This window comes from Jaculus jaculus, chromosome 8 (genome assembly GCF_020740685.1).
Source record: "Jaculus jaculus isolate mJacJac1 chromosome 8, mJacJac1.mat.Y.cur, whole genome shotgun sequence".
In the NCBI taxonomy this organism is placed as follows: Eukaryota; Metazoa; Chordata; class Mammalia; order Rodentia; family Dipodidae; genus Jaculus; species Jaculus jaculus.
Genome location: NC_059109.1, coordinates 40,311,976 through 40,335,056, shown reverse-complemented (window position 1 = coordinate 40,335,056; position 23,081 = coordinate 40,311,976). Strand labels below are relative to the sequence as shown.

Here is a 23,081-nt window from a genome sequence, read left to right as displayed (position 1 = left end):
GTAAACTGATGTCTCATAATATCAAGTCAATAGAGAACAAAATAAACATAAGTGCAGTAAGTATAAATATAAATTTTATATGGTTTATTGTTGTTCCTTGTACATAAGAAACAGTAATATACAAGTTACACTGCTTTAGAATGTAAAATGGATAAAAATGTGTACAAAAAAGCACATTTCTAGAAAAGGGTATTGGCAAATAGTAAAAACTGGGGAGTAAAAAGCAATAACACAAGTCAAAACAAGAAAAACCAACATTTCTTCAATTCAGTGTGCAAACATATAAAAATAGAAATACTAACTCTACAGGCAGTATTTCCTGATAAATTATTTAAATAGCATATCTACATAATCTGAGATATCTATTCCAATGGCAATGAGAAAATAATTTATAAAAATAAAGCCATGGTATACAAGATGAAAGAACAAACAACTTTCAGAAGCGGTATTTAACATTTAAATGCTATTTCCTTTTTGGGAATACTTTCTTCAAAGAATTTTTATACTATGTACAACATTGACTTTTTAGGTACTACAGTAGCATTAAGGTTGTTAGAAACTTAAACTCCTTCTACTTGATCCACAAATTCTTTACTCAGTCACACAACAAATGAGGTAATATCTGTATATAAGTTTCACCTTTGTCATTCTTTTTCTCTTTTGGAAAAATGAAAATAAAAAATAGGTGTATATGCTTTTCTGCTCCCTGGAACTAGGCACAAGGAGTGGGGTAAAATAGCATTAGAGGTCTAATGATTTTCTTTGCAATGGGTAACACTTGCAAATGCACATCCAACTAATTCAACTTAAAAAGAAAAAACAAAACAAAGGAACAACAAAAACAACAACAACAACAGTAAAAGCCAAATAATTCCAAATCATTCATTCTAAGCACAAAGGGGAAAGCAGCTGGTTCACTGGCTTTCCATGCCCTGGCGTTGAAGAGATTTTGCTGACCATTCTCAGCTACCTGCTCACAAACGTTTTCCATATGCAATCTAATTCCAGGTAGAACAGAGTTAATAAATAATCTGTATTTACAATCTTACAGTCATGAAGACTCATAACAAAGATGATGGATAGTCTTACGCTTCCTCCTGGGTCCATGAACAATCCTTCAGACAGATCCACCAGAATAGGTAAAAAATAAATATTTTACATAATTAAAGTGTTTGTCAAACAAACAAACAGAAGAATTGGAGAACTCCATGATAATTGAAGAAAAAAGAAAAGGAATGTTTTTGTTAGGTTGACAGTAAATTTTTGTGCCTTTCTAACCATAAAAATAGAAGCATGGCTGCCCCTGCTGAGGGAGGTAGCCAGAGCTCACTGAGATGGTAGGTTTCCCTACTTTCCTGCTACATCTGCACAAGGTATGTGATGAATAAATCAACAATTCCAATGTGACCAGGAGGCAAGGGCAACCAGCACAGTTTCCCACATCTGACCCCTATTCTGGCCAATGCAGGTGATATGTGAGGGGCAGAGGCAGACCGGAAGCCAGGCTCTCCCTGCCTTCTCTGTTTACTTAAGTGTCTGTTACTGTGGGTTAATCAGCTAACACTGGTCAGCATCATGAAATCCAGCAAGAGTCTTTGAGTCCCCTGAAAATGATTTAGTATGGAATAAGTAACAGCTCCTCCATATTTTCTTCATACAATTGTCTCTTGGGTATGCATCCTTCCTAGTGCTCTGGCCGTGGCTCCTATTCTTGAGGGCCCATGTCAGGGGTGCTTTGCTTGCTAACTCTAGTGAGTCCTCCCTTCTCTGACATGCCTGAAAATGTTTCCGAGTCCACTGCTCAGAGATGACCTCCCGAGAGCACTCTGCTCTCTGAGGAAAGCAGGGAGAATGGGCACCTTTCCAATGGAAAGCAAATCGATACTTTTGCAAAAGCAAAAGTAAACCAAAGTAAATTGTTTATATTCTTGAAAGACGCTTTCTCATTCATTAGAGACTGAAGGCTGAGTCTGTGTTGGGAAACTTCATTTTCTTGAGGCAGGTCAAGTGCTCTAGTCCACACAGATGCAAGCAGAGAAGAAAGGCAGGTGAGGAGAGGTGATCTGGGAGGGTTCTCAAGCCCTTGGTTCCAGAAGGTGCAATCACTGGTTATGATCAGTACTCTGATTAACGGCTGAAGATTAGGAATCTGTTCAACAAACAAACAAATATATAAACAAAACGAATGACACAGTCATCTAATCTTAACAGATTAACAACTCAGTGATTGCTCTGCTTTGACAGGGGCAAAGGCATGACGTAAGGTTGTTCAAGCTTCCTAATAGTCTATTTTCTTAGCTGACACTGACGCTGGGAGATGGACATAAGACTCAAGTTATATCTCCCAAGGTCATTAGTGTTAAAGTTTAGGGAGTTTCCTTTTTAAAATTCAGATTAAACATGCCACAAGTAATAGCCACTTCTTTCTTTCTGCCTGATGGCTTTGATCTTTGGTCTTATAGGCATCAGATCTTGGCTCAGCATTTATATAGCACATATTTTGTGGTAGGTCCAATGCTGGACCCAGAAAGAACAGAAGTAAATAGTGAGTGGAAAAATGGAGGTGAAAATCTCAAGTTAATAGTGAAAAATTCCACTTTCCCTTTCTGTGTATTGGGATTCTGAAAGACAGCTTGTACTGTGATGGCATGAATAAAATCCTAAGTGGAATGTAAAAGCTAAACATATAAGACTATAACTCAAAGGACTAACAAGGTCTACCCTGCAACAGCCATTTATTTACAGTTTGCCTTTTCCGTGATAGTCCACAGACTTCTAAGTAAGTGAATACTGTTGGTAATGTTGGGAAGGACTTAGGATTTCATTAGCCCCAGCTCACGGACACTGTTTAATTTTTACCATTGTATCTTCAAAAGCTAAATGTAAATAACCATCTCTTTAAGACAGTCTTTAGACCAGACTCCCCCATAACTGGCATTCTTGGTATTATTCTGAATTAGGCATATAACTGTACATTCACTGCAGTATTGCCCATACCTCGACATTCGTACTTCAGGTCAGAGAAGAACACCATCTCTTGAGAGAAGACAAACAGTCCCAGCCTACCACCAGCATAGGTTTTGTCATAGATGGGTCCTGAGTCAGCCATGATTTTCTTCCCTTCATACATCACGACTCTGCAGAGGGGAAAAAATTCATTTGCGATACTGCTTCTCTTCGGTTTTGTTTTTTTATTCTGTCCATATGACTGGTAGTGAAATTTAGTTATTAATCTTACCTAATGAAACCTGTCTTTGGTCTGTGGCTAAGACGCCATCTGTAGGCAGTAAAATCTTTCCAGCCTATGTGTCGGGGGTCATGCCACAGGGTCCGCACCTGAAGTTAAGAGGACAGGAACAGGTTAACACAGCCTGACTGGGGGGCCTATGTTTTGTTCCACAAGCTGACTTAGAGTTGGAGAGAGCAGCATAGTGCTTTTCTCAGTGCTTCCCTTATTTGCCATCTATACATCATTCCATGAACACAAAGCAGAGAGCGACAGAGACAGAGAGACAGGGAGGTTTTGTCTGAAGAGGCTGAAGATGCCTTTGGACTTAGAGTAACTCATGCACAGAGTGAACTTGACTTGCCAGCACATCATTTTAGGATTTTGCAAAGCAGAACTGAATGGCATGTCTGGGGATGCTGGGAAAGTTAGAGCCAAGACTCCCTATTAAAAAGCACTGTGTCGCAGTGCTCACCAAGTGCATATCAACTCTCTTCTACAGGGTGTGGCTTCGTACCTGGCCAGGGGTGTTTCCTGTGTGCCACAGGGCATTCCTCAGGTGCTCGCCAGGCCCTGTGGTGGAGTTCACAACTTTCACAGAGAGTCCTGAGTATCCTTGAGCCCTGGTGGGGTTGGTGTCCCAGTAGGACTGGGTGACTTGCTTCCACATAACAACGTAGAAGCGGCTGCTGGACTGGTAGCCAAACACAAATCCAGCATAGTCATCATCCCTCTCGGTGTTGATGAAGAAAGTTCCACTGAAGTCCACAGCATTAAACTCATCATAACCTGGAAGACAAGGCCCAAGGCACATTAGAAACTAGTTTTCACAGGGCTGTTATACTCCTAGACACCCTCAGTGATCACAGCCACAGGCTCAACTGAAAGATTTTATATTTGCTTCTTTCCCATGTATACTTTTGTCTCTCGGTCTGAGAACGCTCTACTCACCTACAGCAAGTCCAGGATCACAGTTGACCGTCTGGACAAGTTCTTTACCCTGATGGCGTACAACCCAGTTAGGGTCATTTTGAGATGTCCCTTTGGGATCTAGAGGAATCATCTGGAATCGGCGGAAATCAGTCTCACTGATGTCAACATTCTCAGGACAGATGTCATCAATGTCTGGTACATTGTCATGGTCAAAGTCATCTTTGCAGGCATCACCTCGGCCATCACCTAAAGTCAGAAGGGCAAGAGTTCAATGCAAATCAGAAATGCTGTTGTGACTGGGTGAGAAACTCACTCTCCTGTCAAAATTGATATTTCTTCATTCTGTCCTATTTGTTTCTATTTCCTCCATTTGGATGGCCATGGTCAGTTAGTTAAAAAGTGGCCTCACTGACTCACCATCAGAGTCCTTCTGGTCAGGATTTGGCACCAGCCTGCAATTGTCTCTGTCATCAGGAATGCCATCATTGTCATCATCATGATCACAGGCATCTCCTTTGCCATCTTTGTCATGGTCTGCCTGGTTGGCATTGGGCACATAGGGACAGTTGTCCAGGTTGTTTTGGTGACCATCTTCATCAATGTCCTGATTGTTGTCACAGGTATCTCCTATGCGGTCTGAGTCAGAGTCAAGCTGGAAGAAAGGTACAAGTGAAGAGTAAATCAAAGCAGAACTCACTAATGTTAAAGATAATATTAGCACTGATGTTAAAGATGATATTAGTGTCCCCATAGCAGGGAAAATTCTCCTGTTTGATATGGCCAGTGAGATTCATGTTTATTTCTATACTACAAAAAGATACTCATATTAGCAATCAAAACCTTAAAAGGCTTTTTTTCCTGATCCTTGTTTTTATATTAGCTGCTTATTTATTAATGTCAAGTGAAATCCTTTGAGGTACATTTGTAGTTTTCCACTGAAGTTTGAGTTGCAAAATGGCAGACATATCAGCTTCTCCTCTAGGTCATGAAATTGTGGAAATAGGGTATCACTTTTTGTGCACACTGTCTGGGCATGTGCATGAGAAATGAGTTTTTTTTTTTTTTTTTTGGTTTTGCGAGATAGGGTCTCACTTTGGTTCAGGCTGACCTGGAATTCACTATGTAGTCTCAGGGTGGCCTCCTACCTCTGCCTCCCAAGTGCTGGAATTAAAGGCATGCGCCACCATGCCTGGCTTGAGATATGAGTTAAAACAGATTTTCCCCAAGAATTTACTGTATAACATATGCAAGTTGCTTAGGGACTTTTATAAAAAGTAGAATTCTTTTTTTTTTTTTCTTTTTTTTTTTGAGGTAGGGTCTTACTCTGGCTCAGGCTGACCTGGAATTAACTATGTAGAACTCACGGTGATTTGCCTACCTCTGCCTCCTAAGTGCTGCTGGGATTAAAGGCATGTGCCACCACACCCGGCTTACCAGTATTTATGCTCTTTGCCCAAGACTTTTAGATGATGCCTGAATGTGGTTATAAAATTAAAGTGATATGATGTTGAAATGTTTAACTTCTGGTTCACCCAGTCTCAAAATAGACAATTCTCAATGTCACTTGATCCCTGGCCAGTGAACCATTTCTCATAATGGCCTCAAAGCCATTTTCCTTGTTGCTTTTTGCTCGACACAGGTTTATAAAATCAAATATTAGGGAGAAGCCAGGTTTCTCATTTCTGTACTATTTTAAATGTTTTCATTTAAAAGTTAATTTCTAAACATTCAGAACAATCATTTTTTAAAAAAAACATTTAACTTTCATCCACAGAAAATAATAATGGGCAATGACACAAAAGAAACATGCTTTCAGACAGGAGAACGTGTATTAACGTCCTTTGTGGCATCCCCTAACATGGGTCAGTGAGGATGTTTATGACGCTGGGTACTTCTGGAGGGTGTAAAAACAGGACTTTCTCTAGATTTTGTAAATATTTTAGTCTGATGACTTCTCAGTAGCTAGATTATATTACTAACCATGAGAATAGGTGTTTATTTTGCTTCTGGATGTTGTTTTCCTCAGTTTTACATACGATTGTTAGTGCAGGGCTGTCAGTCATAGGTCATTGTTCTATGTATTGTATGTTGACAATGGTAGTAAATAGATTGAAGACAAGATACAAGTTATAAGACCTTCACACTGAAGTCTATGGACTCCTTGCAAAGGGCTCATTTCATGCAAACTATCCACACAAGAACATGAGCATGGGTTCTGAGAACACCAAGTGCTGTGGTCATGCAAGAGTCTGAAGTGTGCTAAACTTTTTGTTTTAAAGGCCCAGTAAAGGCGACAACAGAACCCTTCCAACAGCTTCTGAAAGGAGTCCCCCTACCTGGTCCGGGTTGTGTTCCAGGGGGCAGTTGTCACACTGATCTCCAACCCCATCCATGTCAGTATCCCTCTGGTCCACATTGTACACGTACTGGCAATTGTCTCGTTCATTGAGGATTCCTGCAGAGAGCATGGGGGCAGAAAGCAGCTGAAGTCTCCAGCCATAAGTTTGTCACCTGACTTACACACTAACAGCCAATGAAGAAAGAGGAAGCCATGCATGTGTTGGGGAGCCCTTACCATCTCCGTCGATGTCTGCAGCACAGGCGTCTCCCTCCCCGTTGTTGTCTGTGTCTGCCTGGTCTGGGTTGTGGTTGTAGGGACAATTGTCACAGCGGTCTCCCACATCATCTCTGTCATAGTCATACTGGGCTGGGTTGTAATGGAATGGACAGTTGTCCTGCAAAGAAGAGAAATGGAGCACTTTACAGTGTTGCCCAAGAAATGAGGTGAAGCCCCAAACCATATGCACAGTATGCATAAATCCTCAAATAGCTGTGATATTGTATACTTAGTGGATATGCCAATTGAGTAATCTGTATGTAGAATCAAAAGGCAGGACATAATGATGGAAAATGGATTCCTCCTGGCCACAAGTGAGACACACAATGCACCCTCATTGTCTCAGTTCTCAGTATACCCTAAGTAAACTTCACTGTAATTTAGATATGACATCTGAGCATCTGGGGAACAGGATGTCATTTCTGTATATATTACAGTTTCTATCTCAAAATGGGAAGGATCATGATGAAAAAATAAACTTTCATGTAAGACATTCTCTTGACAACATCTATATCCTCAAACTACTGAGGCACAGTGAACAATTTCTAATTACCACACATATCAATTTGGTATATATTTTGCTATCATATCATAACATTCTTGAATCCTAAAGTGTTTCAAGCTATTGTTGAATCACGAAAGTTAAGGAGGAATAGAGAGGACTTTGTTTTTACCCTATCATCTGGAATTTTGTCATTGTCATCGTCATCATCACAGGCATCACCAATTCCATCCTTGTCGTAGTCTTCCTGCCCGGAGTTGGGAAGGTTGGGGCAGTTGTCCTAGGAAAAACCACACGACAAGTATAGTCAGCATTCCCTTGCAGCACGCAACAAAGGGTTGCACCAGAACATTCCAAACAGCCAAGGGTCGCTGCTCTGTAATAATATCTATGTTTTACGGTAAGGCAAACTAACGAAGCATTTTCTTGATTATATGTTCAGAATTTTATACAAATGCTTAGGGTGTGCAGGTCCTGTGTATACAAGTCATATATTACCCTGCTGGGACTTGGCAGAACAGTGGGCAATTTTTTTGAACAACAACAACAAAAAAAATCAACAATGAGACAATTGCCCAAAGAGTCTGCCCTGTGTGTAATCTTGGTACCAAGTGTTTTCACACTAATGAGAATTAATGCTCTTCTGCCTCTGCAAGATTTAATCTTGCAGTTGCACTTATTCAAACTTTCCTCATTGAAAATCCCTTGGCTTGTTTCTGAAGGGGAGGCACGCGGAGGAAGCTGGCCGTACCTTTTTGCAGTGGTAAGTGGCGTTGGCCACACACACCAGGTTCTCGTTGGGCCAGCCGTCAAGGTCTGTGTCCTCCCCACAGATGATGCCGTTGCCAGCATAGCCGGGCTTGCACTCGCAGCGGTACATGGGGTCGCTGTAATGGCCCAGGTAGTTGCACTTCGCGTTCTTGTTGCAGTCATGCGTCCCATCTGTGCAGGGGTTGCGGGGCTTGCACACCTGAAGGTACGACATCCCAGTGTGAACACAGAGCCTTTGAGAGGAATCAGATGCCATGGGCACGGAAAAGTCCAGGTCCCTAGCATCTCCAAGTAGACACAGGCCCACTCTGAAGGCAGATGGGTTTCTATTGTCCCTTCTCGTTATCTCTGAGGATCTAGGTTATTGGCAAATGCTGCTTTCCATTTAGTTTTCTTGAAAGTGCTTAGCACATACAAGATGGCATGCACAAGCCTGTCTGCTTACAGTTTCTTTTGGGGTGGCATTTTCAAATGTGGTGGCAATTTAGTCACGCTTCTAAAGTGCATTCACTGCCTTCCTTGTTTGCTCAGTTGTTTGGACAGCCCTCTAGTTCCACTCTTCCAATCCACTGTACCTGTTTGTTGGCCATGGCGTGTTCGATACCCCGGCCAAAGGGCTGTGTGCCAGTGAAGCGTGGTGGGCAGGGCAGGCAGTTGTAGCCAGGGTCAGTGTTCTTACACCTGTGCTCTCCGTTGTGGTTGAAGCAGGCGTCCGGAACTTCTTGGCACTACAGGAGAAATCAATCATGTCTGGTAAATGCAGCTTTCAGAGTTGAGGACAGGAGCTGGGCGCGGTGGTGCACGCCTTTAATCCCAGCAGTTGGGAGGCAGAGGTAGGAGGATCACTATGAGTTTGAGGCCACCCTGAGACTCCATAGTGAATTCCAGGTCAGCCTAAGCTAGAGTGAGACCCTACCTCAAAAAAACAAAAAACAAAAAACAAAAAAAAAAGAGTTGGGGATGGGGCTTTTCTAGATCTTATAACTCAGAGCCACTAGTTGCTTACCTCATTGACATCTTTGCACTGGATGCCATCTCCACTGTAACCAGGTGGGCAAGCACCACATTTCCAGCTGCCATCAGGATAGCTAGTACACTTGGCCCCGGCAAAGCAAGGATTGGACAGGCATCCATCTGATACAAGGTGAGAGAAAGGTAAGTGGTTGATCTAAGCTGCTGATGTTGCAAGTGTTACTTAAAAATGATACTATTCTCTCTCTCTCCCTCTATCTGTCTTTCTCTCTGTCTGTCACTCTCAAATAAATTAATAAAAAATGAACAAAAAATTAAAAAAAAATGGGTTGGAGAGATGGCTTAGCGGTTAAGCGCTGTGAAGCCTAAGGACCCCGGTTCGAGGCTTGGTTCCCCAGGTCCCATGTTAGCCAGATGCACAAGGGGGCGCACGCATCTGGAGTTCGTTTGCAGTGGCTGGAAGCCCTGGCTCGCCCATTCTCTCTCTCTCCCTCTATCTGTCTTTCTCTCTCTCTGTCACTCTCAAATAAATAAATAAATAAATAAATGACAAAAATTAAAAAAACATGACACTAAAGGGGTGGGGTGGTGGCTTAGCAGTTAAGGTGCTTGCCAAAGAAGCCTAAGGACCCAGGTTCTATTCCCAAGTACATACATATGCCAGATACACAAGTTAGTGCATGTATCTGAAGTTCATTTTCAGTGGTGCATCCATTTTCACTCTCTTTATCTGCCTCTCTTTTTCTCAATTGAACAAATAACTTTTTAAAAAATGACACCAAATAAGACAATGTGGGGTCTCTGTTACCAATAACTGTCTACCCGTACCCTTACACTAGTCAAGCCATTAGGACCAATCATAATGAATCCCCCAGCCCACCTGCAAATTCTGATTTTATCTCTGGCTGTGTGACTCACCAATTGGACAGTCTTGCTTGTTGCATATTTGGTTTTCCGTCACATCACCAAAGCAGTCTTTGCCTCCAAACTGAGGCGTGGGGTTGTTGCATAGCCGGCTACGTTTCTGCACTCCTCCTCCACATGTGACAGAACAGATGTCCCATGGTGACCAGGGTCCCCAGCCTCCATTGACTGTAAGAAAATGAATCACATGTAAAAATTCAGATCAGTTTTCAAATGCCTTGGCTGTCACAGAAGTTTGTCCTAAGCCCGTTAAAAATGTCTGCTGCCCTGGTCCATGTTTGGGAAGAGGGCAAGTTGGTGTTCCTTCTGTTTTTCATTAAAAGAACCTGCTGAACAACAGGACTATTTGTTTGTTTCTCTGATAAATAAACCTCCCTGCTCTGACCCACTGGACTGGAGGTTGCAGATACCAGGCAGCCAGCAGGGCACAGTAGCCTCCCCCATACAGCCCTATGGTCAGACTCTCACTTACTGGGGCAGGCATCTTTCTTGCAGGCCTTGGTCTCCCGAGCTTCTCCTTCACATGGCTTCCCATTCATCTGGGGGCTGGGGGAGTTGCACAGCCGGATCCTTGTGATCACACCATCACCACATGTCACGGAACAAGAAGACCATGGGGACCAGTGGCTCCAGCCACCATCCTGTTTAACTGAAGTACAAAGCTGAAGGTCAAAAATAGTGCTGGCCTGAAGGTGGTCACCTAGAAACCCTCCCAAGGAACAGACAGAAGTAATTCTAGCACATGGTCAATTGCAGCTAAGCCCAGTGTGTGGTAGGAACTGGCTGTTACCACATGCTCCAATGAAAACAGAGAATCTTTTTTATCACAGGAAAGATAATATTTAGCTGTCTTTGTAGGCTTCTATCAATAGCCCAACATATCAGGGTGCTTAGCATGAGCCCAGTTCTCTGCTGTTTTATGTGCATTATCTAAATAAAATGCCTAAAATGACCTCATCAAGAATGGTTACTGTCCCCAAGTTGCAGATGAGGAGCCGCCTTGGGAAAGGTCACACTCAAGGGTGCAGAGGTCAGGGGTGCAACTGTGACTCAGATCCAGAAGTTCAGGGACTCAGTGTCCCTCCCTGCTGTGGAGCTGCTCTTTGAGAGGACAGTGAGAGGGCAAGGCTCCCCACCCCAAGTGGCCAAGATGCTCACATCTTTTGTCACACTCCTGAATGTGGCAGGTCCGTGTCTGCACTGAGGAGCCTTCACATCGATTGTTGAGGCTGTCACAGGAGCGGCCACGCTGCTGAATCCCATTGCCACATGTCGCAGAGCAAGAGGTCCATTCAGACCAGGGGGACCAGCCATCATCCGCAGAGTCGCTGGCTACAGGAGAATGAGGTCAGTTAGTCCCTGCCAACTAAGAGGAGCTGTCCTTTAAGAGTCTCTCTTCAGGGCCCTCAACTTGCTATAAAGCAATATATTTCTTTTTCTTCCTAGCTTTATTGAGGTATGATTAATGAGAATTGTTAGCGTACACATCTGACACTCGGGCACACGTGAATACTGTGAAATGATTGGGAGGGGGGAGCTAATCAACTATCACAACTCACACAGTTACATTCACTGATGGTGACTTAAGATCTACTCTCTCAGCAAATTTTTAGTATAGAACTCAGTATTACTACCTATGAACATAAGAGTATAACCCACAAGAACCCTCCACCGCCTAATATCCAAGGGTACAAAGTTTCAACGGTGCCACATGAAGGCGGGGGTTATCCCAGGTTATGATGGGTACAGCTCTGAAGTAACTGAAGGTATTCCTGGTCAGTTCAGCTCAGCCTTCTTGTTTACTGGGTCTTTTCTCCTCTTTGAACTTTTCAAACAAGTTCCACTTTACTGACTTATAATATTTTGGTAGGCATTTCCAGGCTTAGCCTTCCAAGAATGCTGGCATTTTAGGCGGCTGGTAGGTATCATTTCTGTCAGGGAAAGCCCAAGTGGTTAAAGGCAGCTTGGCTGCTGTTGGCTGTGGCTCCAAATAGGCCATGAGGTCAATTTGTTCCTCTCTCCCTGGCATGTGGGGCCTTCTCTGTAGTTATTTTCACAAGAGGAGAATGTGTGTGTTTACTATCTGCCCAGGCACCATGACTACAACAACCATGTGTCTATCAGAAGACAGAGCTGGGTGTGGTGGTGCACGCCTTTAATCCCAGCACTTGGGAGGCAAAGGTAGGAGGATCGCCATGAGTTCAAGGCCACCCTGAGAATACAGAGTGAGTTCCAAGTCAGCCTAGACTACAGTGAAACCCTATCTCAAAAAAAACCCAAAAATAAATAATAATAATAAAAAAATAAAAATAAAGAAGACAGAGAAGTTGTTTGCTTTTGCCATCAGTTGGAAATTTTCCTAGCAATCCTTAGTTCAAGTACAAAACTCCCCTTGTCTTCATCAGCAAGCTTTGTTCCCTGTAACTCACATAACAGGTGGAGACTGGACAGAAACAGATACACAAAAACACTATTCCAGTGCCAGCACTGCTACCACAGGATTGATTACTGTGTGCCATGGCCAAGTGTGTAGAGGGTGTGTGTGTGTGTGTGTGTGTGTGTGTGTGTGTGTGTGTGTAGGGCAATGCTACTTTCATGATTTCTTCCTTATTTTAGTATGACAAATCCCTTTTATGACTTGTGCCTACTACATGAAATATTGTCAACAAAGTGATTATACTGGTAACAAAAGCTACAGCTTGAGTGCCACCCAACAATATAGTGTCTAATTCCTTTTACTGCCATGAAACTCAAACTGGTGGTGTTCTCTTAGGTTTCCTATCACTGGTGATAAAACATGTGGGATTTATAGGTTTCAGTCCAAGGCCTGCACCAATTTTGATCCAATTTTTGAAGCAATTTTTCTTGACTGCTAAAATCAAGTTCTAAAAGCAGTCAATTTAAACCTATTGCTGCTACTTATCCATCTCCTCCTCAATGCATAGCATCAGATTTGATAAGTTCCACCAAGATCCTTATTGCCTATGCCATTCTTAATCACCCATCTAGATTATGGCATTATAGATGGGTGATTAAGATTTAGTCACAGTGGAGTTTTTGGCTGTACACTGCAGACAAACTATTAGTAAAACGAGGTGCTGCAGCAAAAAAACTGAGCGGAAGCATGATGGAGCCAGGTGTGGGGCTGGGCTCCAGTGTGCCCAGCTGCCACTGGAACTGAGCTAGCCACCAAAGAATGGTTATACCATTTTAGGAACTTACGCCAACACCGTGGGCAGCATTCTCCATCAGGAACTGTGGCATTGGAGCAGGGCATAATGGGGCAGGATACCTTTTTGCAGATGGTAACTGAGTTCTGCAAGGCAAGAGAGTAAGAAGATACAAGTTACTAAGCATATTGCAAAGCAAAGCTTACATCCCATGATACTTCCATTCCAAGCTACCACAGTCAGGCCCATAAATACTCTAGGGTTATGATTTTAATAGAAAAGCTGTTCTCTATTGCATTTGCAATTCCTGAAATCATATAGTTCCAAGGCTACTTATTATTGTTCTTTGAAGGCGTGGAAGTTATACACAAATATTTTATGTAAGTGAAATCAACAAACATTGAGGGACAAATCTACATCTGAAATGGAACTCACTTTAAACTCTGTATCTCTTTGTTTTTGTTGTTAGTTTGCTTTATGTTTTGAGAGAGGGTCTCACTTTTACCTAGGCTGACCTGGAACTCACTCTGTAGCCCAATCTGGCCATGAATTTAGAGATCCCCCACCTCAACCTCCCAAGTGTTGAGATTAAAGGCATGAGCCAGTATGGCCAGCTTCAGTCAGTTCTTTTAAGTTTTTATGTTTTATTCTTATGGGGAAAAGAAGACAGCTTTAGAGTATATTGGAGAAGAATGGAGATTTAATGTGTTTGGCTCTCAAACTCTGGTTTATTAAGCTTTATCTTGCTTGATGAACCTTAAACTCACCTGCCCCTGGCCTGGTGGAAACCTACTAGCAGACAGGGCTGTCAGAGCTCAGTACACAGACCCATCTTAACAGTGTGGGACTAGAGATTTGAACAACAGTCAGTACAGGATCATAAGCACCTCCCTACCAGAACTGAATACAAATCAGTCTTGGGAAAAATGAAAAAGAAGTCTAAGCAGGTTTTATTTACCTGACATTCAACACTTGTTCTTTGAACTAAAGTAGATGTATTATTCAGATGTCTAAGAAGATTTGTTGTCTTAGATACTTAGCCCCAGGTATAATTAAGACTTTGATAAACCTCTGAGAGTTTAAAGAGGAATTTGTATATGGCATAATTGCATGTTAAAGAAAAAACCCACTTTGGTAGCAGGCCAAGGCACATAATAAAAACGTGTGTGGTCATTTGGATATTTCCCAAGAAATGCTGGCTTCAAATACATGCCAACAATCCTCACTTTAGCTGGTGATAGCCTCTTACCTGACAGTGACATTCAGTGCAACTATCCACAGTCCATTCCTCATTGTTCCTGTACTGAATTCCATTGTGATAGCAGAGGGGAGGCCTCCTTAGCTCACTAGCCAATACTTGGTTCTCTTCCGTCTAAAAGAGGAGAATAAACATTAGAGTCTGGCCTCATGTGGGGCCATCTGGTGAACCTTCAAGCGCTAGCAGGTGGAAGGAAGCAGTGGCCACTAACCACTTTGCGGATGCTGTCCTGCAGTGTGGTCACGATGGTGCGCAGGCCCCTGAGTTCCAGGACCATGCTAGACAGCTCATCACAGGAGATGCCACAGATGGCTTGCAGGTCTTTTGTCTTGTGGCCAATGTAGTTAGTGCGGATGGCAGGGCTGGAACCATTCACCACATTGTTGTCAAGGGTGAGAAGGACATTGGTAGCAGCTAAGAAACAAAGCACAATGGCAAGGCTTCAACAGATGACCTTGCCAGGCAGCCCCTTGAAAAACAATATATTCAATCTGGGATGACGGGTACAAGTAGAGGGGAAGTGTTTGTGTAGGATAGCCTTTAAGGTTACTTTGGCATACCTCAGCTGTGCTATTTGGGATGTTACACATAATCACTATTGCTTAAATTTCTTTGTGTGTTTCTGGTGGACTATTTAGGATTCTCCATGTCATAAAAATAGAGGGATACTCACAGCTGGAGCAGCCTTTGTTCCTGAGGATGTCTTCTGGCGTGGTGCCAAAGACAAACCTCACATTCTGCAGCACCCCCTGTGGGCAGAGGACACACATTACTTGTAGAATGTTGGTAGTGGGGCAGGGCTGGGGGGGATGCATCCTGTATGCTAGGAAAAGCACATGAGAGGTGTGCCAGAAGTTTAAAAGAGCCATTTTAAGGTCATTGAGTCAAAATAACACACCAACATAAAGTTGTCAAACAACGTCAAAATGTTAATTGTGCCTTCTGCCAAGTTCTCAGCACTTCACAAAGGACTCAGCTATTGGACTGTTTGGGCACAAAGGAAATGCAATCTGATACTAAGTCTGCAGGACATGATACTCTCCAGTGTGCAAAAATTGATGTGGGAGTTCAAAGCCATGGTTACAAAGATTCTAGAAGGCAGCAGATGACCAGTATTTCAACCCCAGAGACTGGGAACATCTATTAAAATCAGGGGGTGCATTTGAAAGGAGTCGTTTTCTTAAGTGCGTAAGGATTGTCTAATGCTTACACAAGGCTGAGTGTTAGTGGGAAATCATTTCTTGTTTCCCTGAGTAGTTTTGAAAGTACTTCTCCCAGGCTCCCAGCATCACCACCTGCTCCTTGTTAGACATGTCAGTTCTCAAGCCCTTCCTCCACCCACTGAATCTGAAACCCGGCAAGGGGGAGGGGGGGAGCAGCAGTATAGTATTTAACAAGCCCCACCCCCCAGGGATGCTGCCTGTCAAACTTCTGAAGTTTGGGAACCGCTACTTGGCTTCTAGCCATTACCTCCATGTAGCCTGTGTGATAGGTTAGTTGGTCAGCAAAACACCCCACGGACTAGGGCTCCAAGAAGAGGACTTACCTGAAAATTGTCATTGACGCCTCCCTTTGCGATGCGGAGCCTGGCAACATTGGCCAGGTCCCTGGTAAAGATGCTCTGGATGGGGACGTCCAGCTCGGCATTCTCCATCTTGTCACAGTCTATGTAGAGCTGGGCCCTGTCTTCCTGCACGAACAGCGTGATGCTCTTCCACTGGCCCGTGGCCAGGAGAGCTTCCTCCACGGACACCACTTGTTGTTTGCCCTGCACACTCAGGCTCAGGTCCAGGGTGCCCGCCTTGCCGTTAGAGACCACGCTGAAGACCTGACCGGAGTGGTCTTTCTTCTCCACGGCCAGCAGCGTGCCCCGGGTCTTCTTCATCTGCCTCATGGAGGCCAGGAGGACAAAGCCTTTGTCCGCTCGTACAGCGTCCACCAGGTCTTGGAACTTGTCATCCGGCACAGGGGGTATCAGGTTGGCATTCTCGATCCGGAAAGCAGGGCTGGACGGGTCAAGGCCCTTCACCAGTCGTCTCCCAGAGCCCTTGCGAGCAGCCCCGGTAAGTTCGAAGATGTCAAACACGCTGTTGTCTCCCCCGGACTCTGTGAGGCAGGGTAAGACACAGTGGGTTTTCTTGGTTGGGTTATTAGTGGTAGGGGGGACAGGCTCTGGGAGAAACTCAGCCACGAGAGGAGAACTCCAGAAGGGAGGTAGAGTCTTCCACTAAGATCTATACTCACCTGGAATGCGGTTGCCACTGCACACATGCAGCAGGAACAGGACGCCTAGTTTCCAGGCCAGCCCCATGGTGGAGCGGTTTGTGCCAGGCAGGGAGCCTGCAGCAAGAACAGAAGGCTGGGGTCAGAGATGGGGAAACAGGATGGGAGGCAAAGGTGTGTGTTGGGGGAAGGGGCATCTCTCTTTGGCCCCACAAGCGCTGGAGTAAAGAGTCTGGAGGCAGGCGATGGTGCTGCATGAGGGGCACAAAGGCCAGGGGCCAGGGGCTTTTCCTTGGAGGCTCCAGGGAATAGCAAACGTACAGTTTGCGGATCAAGAGGGCAAAGGGAATAAGAGACCTAGGGGATGTGAAAGTCTTGGAGTGTCTCGACCAACTAACTGTTCAAGATCTCCCGGGGCTGGAGAGATTGACTGTGGACACCTTCCTATGGAAAGATCTCCACTATGGTCAGGGTTAGAAGGGAGAGAATAAGAGACAAGATAATACAAGCAATGCGGGGGGGGGGGGGGAGTAGGAGATGCCGAGCTGGGGTTTAGAGGTGGCCGACCAGGGCCTTCCCGGTGCCCGGCGGCGGCTGGGAGGTTGACTTACCTGTGTGGATGAGGCGCAGAGGTCGGCAGCGGTGACGACGGTGGCACGGAGGACGCCGAGTTCCCGGCCGAGGACAGGAGCTGGGGGAAGGCGGCGGGCCTCGGGAGGCTGAGCCGAGAGAGCTCGCTGGAGCCCCGGAGCGCTGGCTGGCTCGGGAGCTGTGGCTGGCCGGGCCGGGGAGCCGCGCGCCTTTAAAGGGGCGCTCACATTCCTGGGGATGCCGCTGGCCAATGGGCGGCGGCCGGGCAGGAAGCGGGGAGGGGGCCGTCTGGGTTCCTCCCCTCCCCCCTGGCGCGCACCGTTCCAGCCGAAAGCGAGCGCCGCCGGGGTCTCGGGGCAAGGCGAGCCCGCCCACGCCGCCTGGGCTCCAGCGTACCCCCGCGCCCCACCCCCAGCGCGTGCGCGTCCCCAGCCGCCACCAGCCCTTGGCGACCACCAGACACCCCTGGGGAAGCGCATTCAGACCAGCGGGTCTCTTTGGAGGTCTAACTCAGGCTGGGACACTTTGAGATGGAGATCGTTTTGTTTAAAAAGAAAAGAGGAGGGGTTTCCTCTTGGCCTCTTGACTCCCCCCCCCCATCCATCCATCCATCCTGGCGGAGTGAGAGGACCCCGCGCCCTCGGCACTCCGAGGTCCTGGTCCTTCCCCGCATCCCGGTCCCCCAGGGAGGCGGAGCGGTGCCCACCGGGCGGTGTAGCGAGCCGGCTCGCTCGCTCGCTCGCTCTCCCCGGCCAAGGCGCTTTGCAAGCGCCGCTGCGCTTCCTCCGCCTGACGCTAGGGGGTGGTGTGCGTATTCTTTTGGAGGGGACTCCCTTTGCGCCAGCTTTCTAAGCTGTGCAGTTTTTAAGGAAACTCAACTCCCGTCCAGTTACCCCGAGTCAAAATTGAAATTGTGTCTTGAAAAACAGTTTCTGTGCCCACTCGTGCTTCTTAACGTGACTCCTGCTTGGAGAACGTGCAGAACCATCTGGCCCCAGGGTCTTAAAACTCTTTACTGAACAGACCCCGTGGAGTAATAAATTACTCGCTGCCTCTGATTTTATTCCCCACTTTCCCCTCCCTAAATGTTCTTTTCATTTTTTTTTTCGGCTCCCGAAAGCAAGGCGTGGATTACATTTCTTTGTGGGTACACAGATGGCCACGAGCAGCGCTGTGCCCGATGGATGCTTCTGTCACTGGAGTGTGGTCTCCAAGCCACTGTCCCTAGCCAGCATGACTCCGGCTTCCTGGAATTCCATTCATCTCTCTGGGAAGGGACGTCAGCAACCTCCGCATCCCTGGCTGGGGTTGTGTGCTGTCAGGCTGGCCCCGAGTGGGGGACTCAGGTAGAAGGATCACCAAATAAGGACCTCAGCGCAGGCGGGGTGGGCTGCGGCCTGGCGGGGGGGAGGGGGGGGAAGAGTGAGGGAGGCGAGCTCTGGGGATGCCCTCCCTTCTTAGCAGTTATGCCTGGCAGGACCGTGCCTTCTTGGAAGCACCTACGAGTAGATGTTCACTGAAGAGCAGTTTCACTCTCCCTGTGCGGGAGTGTTATGTGACAAGGTGTGTGGGTGGCGTGGGCGGGCGCGGGGAGAGTGTTTTGCAGTTACTCAGTACACACACCAAAGCGCCTCCAGCAGATAAGTGTGTTCCTAAGACACGTGTTTGTTTGTTGCATTTCAGATGTTCTGAGGCAGGAGTAAAAGTTTCTACCGGACAATTAGTCAAATCAGATTCCTGTCCTGGAAGTCATAGGCGCTGACTCACTCACACAATCGGAGGAAGATTTCCTTCGCTTGGGGTTCCTTCCCCCGCCAGGTCCAGTTTGCTCTGAAAAGGTGATTTGTTTTTAATTTCTCGCTTGGCACTCATTCTTCCTGATCTTGGGCTCTTAGGAACCGTGTTGCTGGAGGGAGGATCTGCCATGGCCCCTGGGGCTCCTCGTTCTCTTTTGATGAATCTGTAAGGCTCAAGTGAGGGCAAGAGACACATGGAGGCTTCTCTCCTTGTCTAAAAACATCAGCCAGCTCCCCTAGGCTCAGCCACAGTGTAGGAGCAAGAATGTGCTACCCCCAAACAACACTCACAGCTTTATTGTTAGAGAAAGCTGACAGCTGCCCAGGAGCTAGCTTATCACAAGCACAGAGCCCTTCACTGTCCTGGTGAGACAATGGTTACAGAGGAAGGGGTTCTGGGCAGCTATTAGGGGCTTACCCATATCCCTCCTGGTCACCTTGTGCTGTGACCAGTCTACACTAAAAGCCTGGCACAGTCCTGGGAAGTAGAGGAGAAAGAGGATGGGAAGAGGGAAAACTTTTCAGCACCTGGGATGGGGGTCCATCAGCATGGGTGCCTGGGCCTATAGACAGATTTACTAGGGTTCCAGACCAGTGAGCTGACATGGACTCAAGTGATGGGCCATGCAGTCAGAGGGTTCAGCTTTTTCTCTGCTGAGTTGTCATCCTTGAGAATTATTTTCTTTCTTAAAATAAAATTGGAAGGCAGGTGGCGTTTTGCGGCAGGATTTTCATTTTTCAAGTTGGCGGTGGGATTGACTGGAAAGTAAATAGGAAGGGAAGACTATGTTTAAAAATCACATGTGATCAAGGAGAGCAAGATAATTGAGAAAATATTTTGCTATTTAGCAACAAAGAGCAAAATGGGCTATAATTTTAGGTAGATGTTTATGAAATAAGCACTGGAAAATTTCTTCAATGTGTGCAGCAACCAAATGTTGCTGAATTCTAGAACCGTTCAAGATCTTTGTATATTGCAAATCAAGACATCAGTTTTCCCTCTGTATATTCTTCTACATATGATATATACATATACATATACATATACATACATACATACATATATATATATACATACATACATATATATATATATATATATATATATATATATATATATATTTTTTTTTTTTTTTTTTTTTTTTTTTTTTTCCAAGGTAGGATCTTACTCTAGCCCAGGCTGACCTGGAATTCACTATGTAGTCTCAGGCTGGCCTCGAACTCATGGTGATCCTCCTACCTCTGCCTTCCAAATGCAGAGATTAAACTCAGCTGCGTCAATGGTCAGAGTCTGAGGGAAGTGACCAACACATTTTTCTTATTCATCCATTAACTAGGAATCCAAGTTCCCTCCTCCAATGGACATTCTCCCGAGGCCTTATGTTGCTTTGTCCCTTCTTCCTAAGGAAATTCAGAACACGCATGATCATCTTTACCATGTAACTCATCACCAACGCTCTATGATCTAGTTTTTAAACTAAGGAAGGTAACCCCATGCTCAGAAGGACAAAAAATTGTGCGTTCTTGCTCATATAACTTTTCATGTTTGTATATATGTAAATATGGCAATGTAAAAAACAGATATTGCCCATGAAACTAGATAGGAATAAGAAGTGTTGAGAAAGTGAAGGACATCAAAAGTACATGTGAGCAGTGTTGTGTTTTAATGTAAATGTCTCACATAGCTTTAAGTGTTTGTGATTAAGCTTCCTACTCTAGCTGCCTAAGCCTTTGGAGGTGGAGCCTTGCTGAGTCACTAGAGGAAGACTTTGAGGTTGATTGTTTCAACCTGCCAGGTATTCAGAACTAGCTTCCTCTTGCATCTCTCTCCCTCTCCCTGCCTTCAGTCTTTCTTTCTATCTTCTTTCCTCCTTTACCTCTTCTCTGTTGCAGATAAGTGACATTGTGAGCCAGTTGCTTTTCTTTTTCATATTGAAACTTCCCTTTGAAAATGAAAGCTTGAAATAAGCCCTTTCCTCCTATAAGCTTCTTCTGGTCTCCTGATTTGTCCTAGCAAGGAGGAGCTAAGTGCTGCAGGAGGCTGTGGTGGTTCAAATGTATGGCCCCATATACACAGGCATTTTCTTCTTCATCATCATCATTATTATTATTAAGATTGAGCTGGAAACCTGAGTCTCCAGTAGGCAGAGCCCTGCTGGGAAAGGTGTGTCACTGGGGGTGGATCTAGGTCCAGCACTAAGGTGTGTTCAGAGCAATTTGAGCTCTGGTTGGTTGAGTTTGCTGACTGTTGGTACTTGCTGCTTTGTTTCTCTCTGCTATGATCTATGATCACACGAAGTGAGCCAGCTTCTTCCACCATTGATGATGCTTTGTTCTGTAAGCCTAAAATAAACCCTTTCCTCCTATAAGCTGCTTCTGGTCAGGTGTTTGTTCAGCAATGAGAAAATAAGTGCAACAGAGGCAATGGTGGGGGCTAGACACAGGGGGAGGGGAGGAAGAGAGGGGAAGGAAGGGGGGGGAAACAGCAAAAAAAAAAATTATTTACAAAATGCCATAACAAAACCTAGTTATAGGCACGAGAAATGGCTTAGTAGTTAAGGTGCCTGTGAAGCCTAAGGATCTATATTTGACTCTCAGATCCCCCATAAGCCAGATGTACAAGGTGACACAAGCAAGCAAGGTGGCGCGTGTGTCTGGAGTTAGATTATAGTGGCTGGAGGCCTGGCGTACCAATTCTCTCTCTCTCATAAAAATCCTCGTTCATTGTATGCTAATAAAAATAAATTTAGAAAAGTTAAGTTTTTTAAATGTAAGGACCAGAGTTTAAGTAAGTACTCAAAGGCTTGGACAGTGTTTGTATGTGTGAATTTCCAAATCTCTTTATGCTCAAGTCAGTTTAGAAGACAGAGGAACAGGAGCCCTTGCTTTTCCCTAACCAGTGGTACCTATTCACACAGTTAGCCCTTAGCTACCTGGGGTACGTGGGCATGACTCTCAAATACTGCACACCTTCCTACAGATGGGAAGCTACACTCAGGGAGAAAATTCTTCTTGGCATGTTAGTTTAAATCAGTTACTTCTTCCTTCTTTCAGCTTCCTAGCCAATCACTGGTTGATCCAGTTTGGACCAATGAGAAGTTTGCTAAAAAGAAATGATCTCTTTTGGATGCCAGCAACAATGCTCTTCCATGCTGTTTTGGTGCTGCTGGCCAAATGTAGCATGAAGCCCATAGGGGGAAGGAAGAGCAGAGAGGTGGTAAAATCTTGTATATCAAAGCACATCTGCTTTTTAGTGATACAGAGCATTATAGTTTTTTTGTACTTACACCGCCCAATTACCTTTCCCTTTCTCTCTCCTGGACATCACTGGTTCACTTCTGCTTAAAGATGGGCAGGAAGAAGAGGGTATATTCATGTCACATATATTTCATTATGCTTTCTTTCCCCCCTTTACATAGTGTCTTCTCCTCTCCTACTCTCCTTTCTTTCATGTCATACACATGCATACACGTATACATAAATTTAAATATAGATTCTATGTAGGAGGAAACATACAATATTTGCCTTTCTGTGTCTGACTTATTTCACTTAACTTGAGGTTCTCCAGCTTCATCCATTTTCTTGAGAATGTTGTAGCTTCATTGTTCACAGCTAAAAAAATTTTGTTACGTAAAGGTAAACTCACTTTCTTCTTCTATGCATTTGCTGATGGACTGCTAGCCTGGCTCCATTATCTTGGCTATTGAAGAGCACATTTTTAAGCTGCTAAATCTACCAGCCCCACAGTTCATGAAAACCTGGATATCTTTGGATATGGGTTTATTATCTAAGCTACTTTGATGTTGTTTTCTGTTACTTAGAACCACAATGTTATATCCTGTAGCAAGTTCTCCTCCTTTGCTACTTTTCTCTCCAGAACATCTTCTTATTTTGTAAGATAAAATAACAGTGGAAGGCCATGGATGAAACTTTTTACTGCCTTTTTCTCCCACATTATTTAATGCTTCCTTGAAGAGTTACACTATTTTCTTTCCTCCTGCTGGTGTTAGACAGCCTTTCTCTGTCCCGTCAGCCTAGTCCCAAACACTATTTGCTACTGTCTGTTAAAAGTGAATACTATTTCTGACTCAACTGTGT

General features: G+C 44.9%; 1 protein-coding gene across 1 annotated transcript; it reads right to left on the bottom strand.

Moving 5' to 3' along the window:
• Positions 1–69: 69 nt before the first annotated feature.
• Thbs1 (thrombospondin 1) lies at positions 70–17,359 on the bottom strand. The gene is made up of 22 exons (XM_012949250.2): positions 17,208–17,359; positions 16,618–16,713; positions 15,920–16,479; positions 15,047–15,122; positions 14,585–14,787; positions 14,365–14,487; positions 13,168–13,261; positions 11,104–11,277; positions 10,418–10,594; positions 9,940–10,113; positions 9,056–9,183; positions 8,625–8,777; positions 8,030–8,248; positions 7,451–7,558; positions 6,735–6,894; positions 6,496–6,614; positions 4,577–4,811; positions 4,178–4,405; positions 3,744–4,015; positions 3,239–3,336; positions 2,998–3,137; positions 70–2,149 (listed from the first exon to the last, which is right to left on the bottom strand). The coding sequence occupies exons 2-22, from the start codon at positions 16,682–16,684 to the stop codon at positions 2,142–2,144; spliced, it is 3,516 nt and encodes a 1,171-aa protein (XP_012804704.2). The 5' UTR covers positions 16,685–16,713; positions 17,208–17,359; the 3' UTR covers positions 70–2,141.
• Positions 17,360–23,081: the final 5,722 nt, after the last annotated feature.

What these genes read in the sequence shown, in the direction of transcription:
- Thbs1 (XM_012949250.2), bottom strand. Translation starts at nt 16,684, where the DNA reads ATGGGGCTGGCCTGGAAACTAGGCGTCCTGTTCCTGCTGCATGTGTGC. An exon ending in AGGACAGCATCCGCAAAGTG is followed by an intron (nt 14,488 to 14,584) that starts GTTAGTGGCCAC and finishes CTCCTCTTTTAG; the next exon opens with ACGGAAGAGAACCAAGTATT. An exon ending in TGCAGACATCGACGGAGATG is followed by an intron (nt 6,615 to 6,734) that starts GTAAGGGCTCCC and finishes TGCTCTCTGCAG; the next exon opens with GAATCCTCAATGAACGAGAC.